At 36.2% G+C, this 13,270-nt stretch overlaps 1 protein-coding gene across 3 annotated transcripts in view; it reads left to right on the forward strand.

The window, feature by feature from the left end:
• The window catches only part of THSD7B (thrombospondin type 1 domain containing 7B), an 842,386-nt gene extending 834,148 nt beyond the window's left edge, over nucleotides 1-8,238 (forward strand). For all 3 annotated transcript variants that reach the window (XM_079135600.1, XM_079135599.1, XM_079135601.1), the window contains one exon: nucleotides 7,057-8,238. In XM_079135600.1, the coding sequence (XP_078991726.1) occupies nucleotides 7,057-7,138 (82 nt within the window). In that variant the 3' untranslated portion in view covers nucleotides 7,139-8,238. The remainder of the gene's footprint in view (nucleotides 1-7,056) is intronic.
• Nucleotides 8,239-13,270: the final 5,032 nt, after the last annotated feature.

Here is a 13,270-nt window from a genome sequence, read left to right on the forward strand (position 1 = left end):
ATCTTTGCTCTTGGTCAGTGAAAGTTGGCAAAGAAAATAAGATGACTTTAATTCTTTCTGCCACCTATCGTGATAAAAATTGATTCCCTAGAAATTGGATTTCCAGCCAGCTAACATTTCCAGAATGTTGTAGTGAAAAGTCATGAATGTCTTCCAGTAGTCATGCACCCTATAATCAAATGATTTCACCAATTTGAATGTTTCAATTGATAAGTTTGGCAAGTGCTACCTAGATCCAATCCTAATGATCAAATGTGAATTTGAAAACTTTGTATTAGGTTTAGAATGATCAGAAACTTTCACCATCAGGAAAGTTTCAGAAAACAGGAAAAGACTAAATTGCAACAAAAGGCATGGAGGTACAGCATAAAGGAAACAGCTCTTAAAGTAACCGGTCACTAAGGCACAAGATAATCAGGTAGTTTATTGGTCTGTATAGGGAGCAAATTATATTCCATGCATGTGTGATTTGGTCCCAATGAACCCCACTATTATGTATAGCTATAATGTACCAATAAAAAATTTAAAAGATCCTCAAAAAGCCAATTTAAAAAACTGTTGAATAAATTCTATTAATAACCACATCCCCAAATCCCAATTCTATTGTGGTTATTAAAAGCTAGAATTTATCCAAGGGTTTTTCTTTTTATATCTAAGAAAAATAAACATGTGGTTACACATAAATTTTGCCATTTTTGCTTTTTCCATTCCCTCTAACTTAAAAATGTGTTAACCTCAATCCATTTCATTAGTAACAAATATTTAGTAAGGCCCTTTGGCTCTGGGGATTAATTAGTTACATCACTGAATTCTGGTAACATAGTTTCCCAGAAAATTTTTGAAATATAAAATATCAGTGGAATTTTCCCTTTATTTTTCAGTGACCAAATAATACACATATTTATGCACATTATTTCTCATGTCTATCTTTTCCTCCCCAATGCCTGTCCCTAATAATTTCCCTTCTGGGAGTCACATAATAGCCACATATTTGCCTATAGTTGGAAGTCCTCCTAAGACTTTGCTCCAGGTGGTCATCCCTCTCCTACTGACACAGCAGTGGTTTCTAATTCCAGTAGTAGTAAAATCAAAGTCATGTTCTGTATTTCTAACCAGTCAACTGAAGTCTTTCACAACTAGATCCCAAACAACTTTCAATTTCATTTTCTATTGACTCCCTGTATTCTGGAAAATCTAGTATGTTGTGTGGGTCCAAATAGGTTTGTCTTCATTTTCTCATTGAAGAAAATAAAAAGTCAGAAAGGAAAATATTACATCAAATTAATAAATTTCAATTTGGATTAAAATAGTACATTTTCTACTATAATATTCAATATTCTTAATTATATAGTCCCTTCAGTAATCCTATATTATATTTTAATACTTTATTTTAAAATACTGTCTTTAATTTTATATTCACAACAGTTTTATTCCACATTCACATCTCTTTCACATCAGCTACTCTGTCATTGCTTCAGACTTCTTATTCACAAATTTAGTTTCTCATTTAACACATTCATTTCCATCCAAATGGTTTGTGATACAGTACTTCTTTCTTTCTGTTTGTGCTGCTGTCTTGAATATTTTATGCTAATGCTCAAGCACTTATTCACCTATTTTAAGAGTCATGGTCATTTTTATTTGTTTTATGTTTGTTATGTTAATTTTTTAAAAGAAACTTATTTCGTATAATATGATTAAAAGATTTTATGACAGTTGAATATAAGACCTTGTTTTGGACAGCTTTTTCATTGCCCTGACCAAAAGACAAGAAAAATTAGAGTAAGAAAAGTTTATTTTGGGGTTCATAGTTTCAGAGGTCTCAGACCATAGATAGCCAATTTCATTCCTTGGGGCTCCAGCTGAGTCAGAAGATCATGACAAAAGAGTGTGATGGAGAGAAGCAGCTCACATGATGATCAGAAAGCAGAGAGAGAGAGAGACTCCACGCATCAGATACAAAATATGTACCCACAGGCATGCCTGCAATGACCCACCTCCTCCAGCCCCTCTCCACCTGCCTTCAGTTACCACTCAGTAAATCCCTATTGGGGAATTAATTCACTGATTCAGTTAAAGCTCTCACAACCCAATCATTTCACCTCTGAATGTTCTTGCATTCACACATGAGTTTTGGGATACCTCTCATCCAAACCATAACAGATCTCTTTCTTAGGAGTAATTTTTTAAGTGGAATAACTTAATATTAGGACATTGAGGGAGCTATTCTTCCAATTTCCCAGGAAGGCTATAGCTTCCATGGGTTACTCTAGAATGAACCTTTCATCATCAGCTGTTGGCATTCAACCAGTTCCTCCAGTCAAACTCAATTATCAACCTTCTCCTGTGAAACATTCTGGAATAACTTATCTATGTCTCCTCCCCTGTGGTATTTACTTTATGCTGACACTGTAGTTATTTGTATAAACCTCTTCCAACTCTACCAAACCCCAAGAATTTCAGGGGGGGGGGGGCTATTATTACTATGTTTTATTGATTTCTTAAAGCAGACATTTGAAAATTATCTATTGAACACATGAATAAATGAATAGATGGGTAGATTAGTGAAAACTAATTTATTACCCACGGTTTTTAGAAAAATGTCAAGAAAAAATATAATATTTATATGTCAAGCATAAAGCACTTTATACATATTGCCTTATCTAGTCCTCATGATGGTCTAATGAGATGTTGCTATTATTGTCCCCGTTTTGGGAAGGAGTAATTGATCCTCATTGAAATTAAATAACATTTCTTCAATCGCTAGCATGGTAGGATTAACTATAGGTTTGCCTAACCCCAGAGTAGAAGCCACTTCTGCTGTTCTTTCTGTCTCCATAGTTTTTTTCCCTTGAGTTATCCCGAAAACTTCAGATTCAGTGTCATGTGTACAGCTGTCACCTCGCTACAGATTCCTGATTTCACTGGTGAAATAAGCTGTAGACCTGGAAGCACATGCCATTTACTGCTACATATGAGCTGCCTAAAGAAAGCCAAATAGATGTTTTCACAGCACCTAATCCTATTAAATAGCTTGCGGGAGAGTTCCAGGATGACAGTTTTGGAGATTTTATATTTTCCACCAAAATAAAGGGCTTAGAACAAGAGAACAGCTATAATATGGCAGGTCTTAGGTGTATACTTTAGATGAAAGCAATTTATAATAAAACTTAGAAATGCCTTTGAGAAAATATAGAAAAACGGTCTTCTTCAGGACTCCTTCTTTTTAATATACAGCCCTTTGAACATCTACCATTAACGTTGGGAGTTCTAGAAATATCACTGATGCCCCAGTTTGCCCTGGCAATAAATATCAGTGAGGCAATTTAGTGGAGATGACCACTGGGTAAGCTTGAAGTTAATCGGTGAGGATACAGAACCTGGAAGTTACTTCAGATATGGTGTCCATTCTTCCCTGCCCAGCCTGATTCAGTAACAGACTCTTAAAATTCTCATTCTTTCCAAATTTAAAAGTGGTGGCACTTCCAGAAGTTCATCTCTCATGAATAACTGCCAAAACAAGAGTTTGCTGCTATCATCCAACTGGTTAGTCTCTACTGGCCTAGTGATGAGCCCTTGCGGCCTGAATTCAAGGGTGCTAAGTGCAACAGCTCGCCTGTCAGTTCACAATGAGCTTACTTTTCTGACAGCATGTGTTTTTATCCTTTGCGAAAATGCAAATGGCCCTGGAAGAGCTCACTTTAAACTGTGTTAGTCAATGATCTTTTACAGCCAGGATAGGAAAATGGTCTTACCCTTTGTGCTAACTCTAACAGCAGTGGTGGTTGTCAGGAGTACTCTGTTAGGAAGAGTGACGAGCTGCACTTTGACTCAACAGGAGGGAAGACTGTGATGGATTGGAGGTGTCCACTAGGCACAAATGACTGGAGGTGGTGGTGGTGGCCTATGTGCCAGGCATTTGTGGGCCCTGATTTAGTGTGGTCACACCTTTCCTGATACCAGAGTTGAGGAGAAAAAACAAATTCAAAAATTGTCTGTAAGGGTGGGAAAAAAAGAGATTCCAGTAAGGAAAAAGGAAAGGACCTTGCAGGCTCAAAAGCCTCCTAGTAGCTGATTTTGCCCCTCAGCTCCTCTTCTTAGGAGGTTGTTTAACTGGCCAGAAAGCTTTGGAAAGCTGCAGATGACCAAAAAAATGCAACCATATTCAGAGGTTCAGAGATTCAATTTGAGAGGATGTTGATTTCTTTTAAACTCCATTAAAGTTCTCAGATCTTACATATTCTAAGTTGAGATTTTTAGTATCTGTCAATGGAGAGATTATACAGTATAGAAAGGTCTATAATAAATAAAGTCCTAAAAACACCCATCCCAGCATACTCTGTGGCCCATGAAGTATCAGGCTCTCTCTTCTGTCCAGAGACAGATATGATATTCATAAGTCCACACAGGGAAACAGGCATAAAAACATCTGTGTATATTTTCAACAGAATTTTCCAGGCTCCGTTCATAGAGGCTGGTCAAGTTAACCTGTCTCCTAGGCAATATTATTATCTCTACACACAGATCTAGACTTCTCTATTATTCCACCTCAGTCCCTATTCTCAATCTCTCATTTCCCATGACTCAATCTCTCATTTCTCTTTGTGTAGTAACCTTTAGCAAATGAAGGTGAAGGGTGGGGTTACCAAAAACTCTTAGAGAGCACCTACATTTCTTCCCCTATCTTCTTCTCTGTGTCCAACTGCCTCTTACCTCATACCTCTACACACAAAGAAACAGCACAGGAAAGGTGGGAGGGGAAGATACTTCTTATCACTTCAGCTTAAATTCTTTGTACTCATTTTACCATTATGAAAACACACACCACCACCAGGGGCAATACACCAGCAGTCACTTCCAAATTGTGCCAACTGCAACTTCATGTGTGACTTCTTTGTACCTTTAAATGCTGTGAATGAGCATGATTAGGATGCTGTATGAAGCTGAGTTTATTATCCATGCTAGAGCCTAGGCTGCTATATAATTAGAGCCACTGGAACATGCTTATAGATTAAAATTAAATTGGATGTTATTCAGGTAATTATGCAAGACCCCTTGAAAGCTGGAAAGGGCCTAGAAAGCAGGATATGGGAAGCTGAGACTCCCTCTCCAGGGGAGTCTATCAGACAGCTGCCTCTTCTCAGCCTCGCTGACAGAGAGCCGTTCACCCACCATCCATGCCCAGCACTCAGCATGGCCTCAGGGAACAGCCATCACATGTTAGGTACTGGGGTGAGCGGCATTCAGGGTCTGTGACTCCTCTCAGGGGTTTTCAAAAAATTCCTTTTTATCTCCTTTGCTTCTGTGATTTGTTTCAAACATCAATCTGAAGACATAATTTTACTCCTTAAATTAGAACGTGAGCATTTTAAACTAGGATTCTCCCTATTATTATTTTATCAACCTTTTCTGTTGTGGTAAAATTCACATAACATAAATCTCACCATTTTAACCATTAACTGAAAGAAGCTAGACACAAAAGGCCACATATGATAGGATTTCATTGACATGAGATATTCAAATCGGACAAATCTGTGATTAGTGGTTGCCAAGGAACACGGGGACATGGAAATGGGGAGAGACTGCTGAATGAAAACAGAATCGCCTTTTGGGGTGATGAAAATGTTCTGGTGCTAGGTAGTGGTAACAGAGGACAACATTGTGACTGTGCTAACGTCATCAAATGCCACACATTAAAATGTTTAGTTTTAATTTAAATTCATTCTGTATATAAGGATTAATATATGTTCAGATAAACCCCTCATTTCTAACAAGTGCCAAATGAATGACACATACATAAGGAGAATGTTGTGACTTGGTCTCTGTGTTAGATTTCCATAAAATCTGGGCTCTGCTGCTCACTCAGTGATCTGTGGGAAGGTAAAGAATCACTCTAGTCCTTCTTTGTAAAGTAACATTAATCTTAATGCCTCCTTCTTAGGGTTGTTCTGGGGTTTATAGAGAGAACTGCTCAGCACAGAACTTGGCACTTACTATGCACCCAATAAATAAGAGATGCTAATATACGTAGCATGAATATCTGGAGACCAGAAAAGAGATGGCTCCCTGCTGAGAACGGCCCAGGAGAGAGGCAGTCTCTGAATGCATGACAAAGCAAAGGCACTGGGTAGGGGAGGGGGCAGTGATAGTGGGGCAGGGGAGTGCATGGTAGAATTTCACCTACAAATATTTATAAATAGAAATTTATGCACACTAAGAAACAAGAAGTAAAATGCAGAGTACATCCCTGCATGAATTGGGGAAGTTACTCAATTTTAGCTTTTCTCTTTATGAGAAGGAAAAGTAGCCCTTTCTGACCTGGCAAAATCATAGACTACAGATAAAGCATAGACCAGGTGACAGGGGCTTTGCCTGGAAAAGAACTTGTGAAATTTTCCTGACAGATTATGGTGACGTGGCAGCTGAATGTCAGGTTTTAGGCCAGAGCAGAAACAGATTTGCTTAAAAACAAGATCAGAGTAAGGTACAAGAACCTGGCTGCTCCAGCTGCTTACAATGTTAAACATCTGTGATGTGGAGGTCATAGTGGCTTAGGAATTAGTCAGCAGCAGATGTCCATGTTCTGTGTATAAATAAAAAAGAAAAATACCTTTCTAACAAGTTCCTTGATTCCTTAAACCATTTTTAAGTTTTTGGAGAAAAAATGATGCCTTCTTTCTTAAAAAGGGTTAAAATATATAATACAGTAACATACCACATGATAGTGTTTCTGATAATGATAGGCTGCATAAATGACTATGGTCCCATAAAACTCTATTGCCTAGTGATGTTGGAGAATGAGGTTGTTACTGGTTTAGTTTGTATAAGTACACACTATGATTTTCACACAATGACAAAATCACCTAACAACAATTTCTCAGAATATATCCCTGTTGATAAGTGATAACATGACTGCATTTAAAAAAGAAACCCACACATCCAGAGAAATGAATCTTTTGTCACTTTAATACTTTAATTTCTCTACTTCAAAATTGTCATTGGCAGATGAAACAGAGCTCTGTGAACTTTATCTAAGGAATTTTTTTCTCTTTGCAGCAAGAAGCCAAAACCACATCAAAGCACACCTCCCCATCAGAAGCCTCTGACCTTAGCCTACGATGGAGACTTAGACATGTAACCTGAAAAAGAAATCCAAATGTAGACATCAACTGCCTTAACTGCTTTCACTTTTGTAGCTCTCAGACTTCTCAGTTTTTTGAGGAATCTCATGATGTGATATTGGGCAGAATACAAGTATTGCAAATGTAATATTGCCTCAACTTCATTTGGACATGGAGTCAAGGATTATTAGGTCTGCCATTTTGTTTTCAAGTGTTTGTGGGTGTGAGTGTTTTATCTTTTTGGTTTTCCCAAGGGACCCAAAAACCCTTCTCTTCCTGTTTGGCTATGAAAGGAAGAAAACATGATGGAATTCCCACAGACTTGAGTAAACTTGATCTTCAGCAGCATAATGACAATCCAGAGGAAGTCCAATCAAGGCATTTACTGTAAATGATGAGTCTGACATTGCATTGCTATGCACTATATTAGTGCAAAGTCTTTATTCTTCCCATACTTCAACATGAGTTTTCTAGAGTTTACATTGGTTCAAAGACTTTCAAATTGGATTGCCTATTTTCATGAACACAGAGAGAATGGGTTACCATTTCAAAAATTCTCTGAGTTTTTACCTTTAAATATTGTATTTTGTTTTGTAGTCAGGGGATGATGGCACTTCATGGGTTGCATCTGTTGATAATAGAGTGTGTGTAATTGCTGGGCTAGGTGCAAGCTAGATGGTTTCTGAATGAAATGTGTACTGAATGTTAGGGTGTATAAATGAAAATAGGTGGCTATGTTGGAGAATGAGGTAGATTATTTGATTACTAAAACTGTATTTTAACAAAAACTTAGCTGTGTAGATATAGCATTAACCATACACAGTTGTAATTTAGTTTAATGATGACAAACTCTGCTTTTGTAATTTCAATTTTCTTATCTGAATATTTATAAATTCTTTTCTTGAATTTAATTATCTGACCTCATTTAATATACATTGAACACCGATCCTGTTTGTAGCAAGTCTTGCTTTTATAAGGTTTCAATAATACCTAAAACAACACATTAAAAAGCTGAAACCATTTTATGAAGATAATTGTTTGTAATCCTAGGTGTTGAAAGTAAGAAGGTGCCATCTTGTGGTATTGACTTGTATTTATAACAAATAAAGTGCTCAAGAGACTGCAGTGTTGGCTGTTTTACATTTATTCATTTCCAAAGTACCTTTGCTTTGACAAAAACAGTTTTATACCAGTTTTCCTGTGTTGCTGTTGTTTGGGGCTGACAGATGAAATCACTGACCGAGAAAGCTAATTTTTTACCCCAGATTCTCAACACTCTCAAGTGTACTATGAAGCAGTCAGTCACAGAGACACAGAGAGGCTTTTAAGGAATATTTATGGCCCAGATGATGTTAGAACAAACCACTGTAATAATGCAAATACTGATATGTAAATGACTGAGAGGGCTAAGAAAATGGGAATCCAAGAAATATGATGCGGTAAGGAGGATAGAGGATGTTTTCATTTGCACTGTGGCTTTTTGTCAACCATTTATCAGCTAAGTGAACCCTTAGATGAACTGATTGTACCCAGTGGCACCATGTTTTTGAAGAGAAAAAGTGAATGCAAACGGAGTACCTTATTTAAATCATGTGATTAAGGAAGCCAGAGTTGGGCTTTTATCTGTTTGCTCTAGGTAAAGCTTCAATAGTCTTCAGAGTGGTTCAAGAAAGTCAAGCCCTGACTGTGCCCTTTACTACCTGTGTGACCCTGGAAAAGGTCTATAAATTATCCACACCTCAGTTGTTTGATGCCAAAATTGAATATAATAAAATTTTCCTTCCAAGGAAAACATTAATGATAAATGTAAAATACTTCTTATTCATCATCTAAAATTAGCATTTTATAGCACATTCAGAATTGAGACCCTTAGGTAATTCAATATTTTCATTTGTTACAGATTCAGCTCTTATCCATATATATTGAATTTGTGTTAAATATTACATTTTTAGCATTCATGATTGAGTAAAATTGTTTCTCCAATAGTACAGTTATTCTAAATATTCTTAGTGCCGTTACCCACATTTTTCAAATATCATAATTAATATGTATTCTATTCATTTAAATAAAACATATTTGTGAAATATCATAGACAGGCACAGTGCTCAGAGGTACACTGTTGAATCAATGAAATATGACTTCTGACTGTTATTTTACTTGCAAATTATGCCACAAATATCCAAAGGTTTAGGACCTTCATCTCCCTATAGGCAAAACCAAGTAAAAATTATAAGTGAAAAAAAATTCCTTAAGGTAATATATTTTCTGAAATTATATGCATGAAATAAATGCACGTTTCCTTATAGCATATTGATTCTTCAGTAAAAAACTGTTTTAACATGTGTAGTTCTTATAGGAATAGAATAAGAGTAGGAGCCAGAAGACTTGAGTACTATAGCAACTAACCATTGACCTTAACAAGTTGTCTCAGTCACCTTTCATACTGTACAGTGCAGAAGAGACTTCAGTAAAAACATCAACTGGTTTAGTCCATGATTACATATGGCAGAAGTCTCAGGTAACTAGCTTGCTGAACTATTTAGTTTGACATGCAAAGGATTTTTATAGTTTTGATTAATGTCATTTAAACTCGAGATATTTCACGTAAAAATTTGGATTTCTAGTTTCTTTTGAAAACTAAGAATGTCTCAATCTTTTATGTAACACTTTGCTGGAACTGAATGTCAGATGGTCTCTTTTTAAATGACATTCATTTAACAATATTTATAGATGATCTACTGTGGTCCAGACACTACTGCAGGTGTTGAGCATATGTTAGAAGTGTGAAAAGAGAGCAGCTTGCTCCCCTCATGACACACAATCAGAGAGAGATGAAAACAGATTTCTAACAGATGCACTAAAAAAAAAAAAAAAAAAAAAAAAAGATTTATCACCTGATAATAAATCTTTTGATCAAGACTATATGGGATAATATAATGGAGAGTAATTTGGGTGGGTATGGTACTTTGGGTAGGGTTGTCAGGAAGGCCATTTAAGAAGATAACATTTGGTTTGATGACATACAATTTGAGAATTAGATGAAGAGAAAAATCCATAATCTGAGGTAGAAATTTCCTTGTAGAAGGTCTAGCTAATGTAAAATTCCCAAAACAAGAACAACCTTGGTGTTGATTAATAGACATAACAAGTAGTAGAAAAGATCAATGTGAACCACAGGAAAGTGATATGAGATATCCTTCAAGTCTTTTCTTAAATCTGCCTTCTCAATGCGGCATCCCTTAGTGAGGGATGTAATCCAAGAGTTCACTAATTACACTTTGTTTTTCAGATGAGTCCAGTTTCCTAAAGTTTTAATAAAGCGCAGCCATACTCATTACTGTGTTGTCTATTATTTCCTTTGAGCAAAGGCAGAACTGAGTGCTTGTGACAGAGACTGTATGACTGAAAAAACCTAAAAAAATCTAAATATTAAAATAAGATTATTATATTTTCATAGAAAAAATGGTTGCTGTTCACTTTTCTGATGGTACAATCAAAATACCCTTTAACTTCCCCAACTTTTTCCTTTTTCTCAAGAGCTCTGTCATCTCTAATATTCTATTTACTATGCATGTTTATTTTATAGATTATTGTCTATTTTCTCTTTGCACTATAATGTTAATACCATGATGACAAGGCTCTTAATTTTCTTCACTTATGTATACCACAAATGTTTGGAATATACTACATACGTAATATTTGTAGAATGATTGGGGTTAGAGAAATAAGCAATGTACAGTCTACATCCATGGAAGCCATGTTAAGGAATTTATATTGTAAATGTAATGGATAGCTGCTGGAGTGTTTGGCAGAGTGACATGACGTGATGTCATCTCATGACTTCTACGCTTCTTACCCTGGATTCACCAGACCCATTCATCTGTGCACCTAGCCTGTGCTACAGATCTCAGCAGATATTTCATGAACAAGAAGTTTTTATGCTAATGAAATCTCAAAAGATCCCTGTTCAATGTCTCTACCTCAGATGATTCCCCTGACAGCAGAAGCCTCAGGGTGAAATGGATTTAGTGACAAGTTCTGCAGTTTTTCCATAACCCATTAAACAGCAAGTTCAGTGATTTTAGAACAGAGATTTTGTGGGGTTTTGCAACTGCTAAGTGTTACATTTGTTATAATACTTACAGGGTTTCTACTGAACATTTTATATAAAGTTGTTAGTGTAACCAAAGTACAATAAAATCCAGCTAACCAATTAATATGTTGGAGTGCACAGGGTCCCACAAGTGGGTTCCGGATGTGCTAAAATATGGATGCTTCTCCAATGTGGCGGTGGCCAAAAAACAGCCTCATAGTCACACCCTCACACATGTACTCTGCCATGTTAGAGAATTGTTATCATTTTCTATATGTCCCAAAAGATTTAAGAACTCCTACAGTGGGTAACAATCATAATTCATTAATGAATTTATTTTAAAAGAAAGATCATTGTGTAGTTCCTCCTAAGGTTATGAGGACTGTTAGGACAATTTGACAAAGGTTCCCAAGAAAATTCCTATTTCTACTGAATTTACAAGCTAGGAGGAAAACCTATAGAAACAATAACAGTAATATAAATATTATAAATAGATGCACAAAGAAAGGCTTTACTAATTGCATCTGGGAAATTAAGGAAGAACTTCAGAAGAAATGGGAACTTGAGCTACACATCAAATGGTGAAAGGAAAGGTACCAATCATTGGATAGACAGTGCTGCCCAGGATAATTTTCACTTTTTTGGGGGCAAGGACCATTTTCACATTTGTGGGTTGAATAAGAAATGAAATACCAAACTGAGATGTATCAATTTCTTTATCAAGCAGCATGAAAGGTTTCTCCATTTATAACTCTAAATGACTTGGCTTCTCAGAACTAAATCACTAGGAGTTTCCCTACTAAAGGGTTTTTATCCCATGATACCACGGTGCAACTTCAGTAGTCTCACTCCAGAAATGGGAGTTGTGGGAAGGAGTACATGCTGCTCAGCTACCTAAGAAAACCTTGCCTCTGTTCATTGGTCTGGGGAATATTTAACTACAGATTTGGGGAATCATATGCATGCATATGTACACATACCAAATAAACTTTCAAGAGTAGTGTCACTTGACCTTTCTTGATTGTTTTCAAAGAAAAGTCAACAGATTTAAATAGTGTCAAATAACACTAAATTGTGTGATTTAGATCTAGATTTAAACCTCCTTGTTTCCCAGGATCTTTAATGTCTCCAGCATTGTTTCATGGCACTTTATAGGCCAAGAGTAATACCTAACCATTCTGTTTATGACATAGTTAGGTCCAAAAAACTTAATAATCTGTCTTAAGAATGTAGCGGCCTTTTGAAAAGAATAGCAATACTCATAAATTAAAAGTATTTTCATTTGATGTTTAAGTAACCACGGTTAACAAATTACTGCAAGTCTAAGTGAATTTGTGCTCCTGGAACCTCTCAAATTTACAATCAAATTGGCTGCTGACACCTTCATTTCCTATTCCATATTGATTTCCATGCACTATCCACTTTTATCTCAGCGATCAATAAAAATCCAGCTTAATAAAGATGTGACATCATCAAAAGAATGAAATGTGATCTAATGTTGAAATATGAACTACCTTAAGCAAGTAGTTCACACCATATCTGTCAGATGCTATGTTTTGCTCTATTATCCTTGTAAATTTAAAATCTGGTAGATGTGATCCCAAAGAGACCTTTGATACCTAGTGAATCAGAGCTGTGTTTCTGAATGGCCATAAGTATATCAGGGTTTTCAATACCCGTGTTGATTTTCTATGAGCTTGCTTTTCATTTCAGGGATGAAAAACTGCTTGAGACTCATTTTTTGTTGTTGTTTTGGTTCCTAAAAATATAGCTTCCATTTATTTCTCAAATCTCTAAATATCTCTGTATCAAACCCTATTGATTTGCTACATATTTAAAAGCACAAAGGATCAGTTGAAGGACTTTTTGTGTATGTGAACACTCACCCCTAGCAAATATATTCTATACAGATATTATTTTTATAGAAGATTTCCTTAAAGTGGAAGAACATGCCCTCTCCATCCCCATGTTCTTCCCCCTATTCTTTATCCAAACACTCCTCACTTAACACTTTTTAAATACGACCATGTCAATTATAAGAGAGTAGCAAGGGAAT

Source organism: Sciurus vulgaris (assembly GCF_902686455.1).
Source record: "Sciurus vulgaris genome assembly, chromosome: 3".
Taxonomy (NCBI): Eukaryota; Metazoa; Chordata; class Mammalia; order Rodentia; family Sciuridae; genus Sciurus; species Sciurus vulgaris.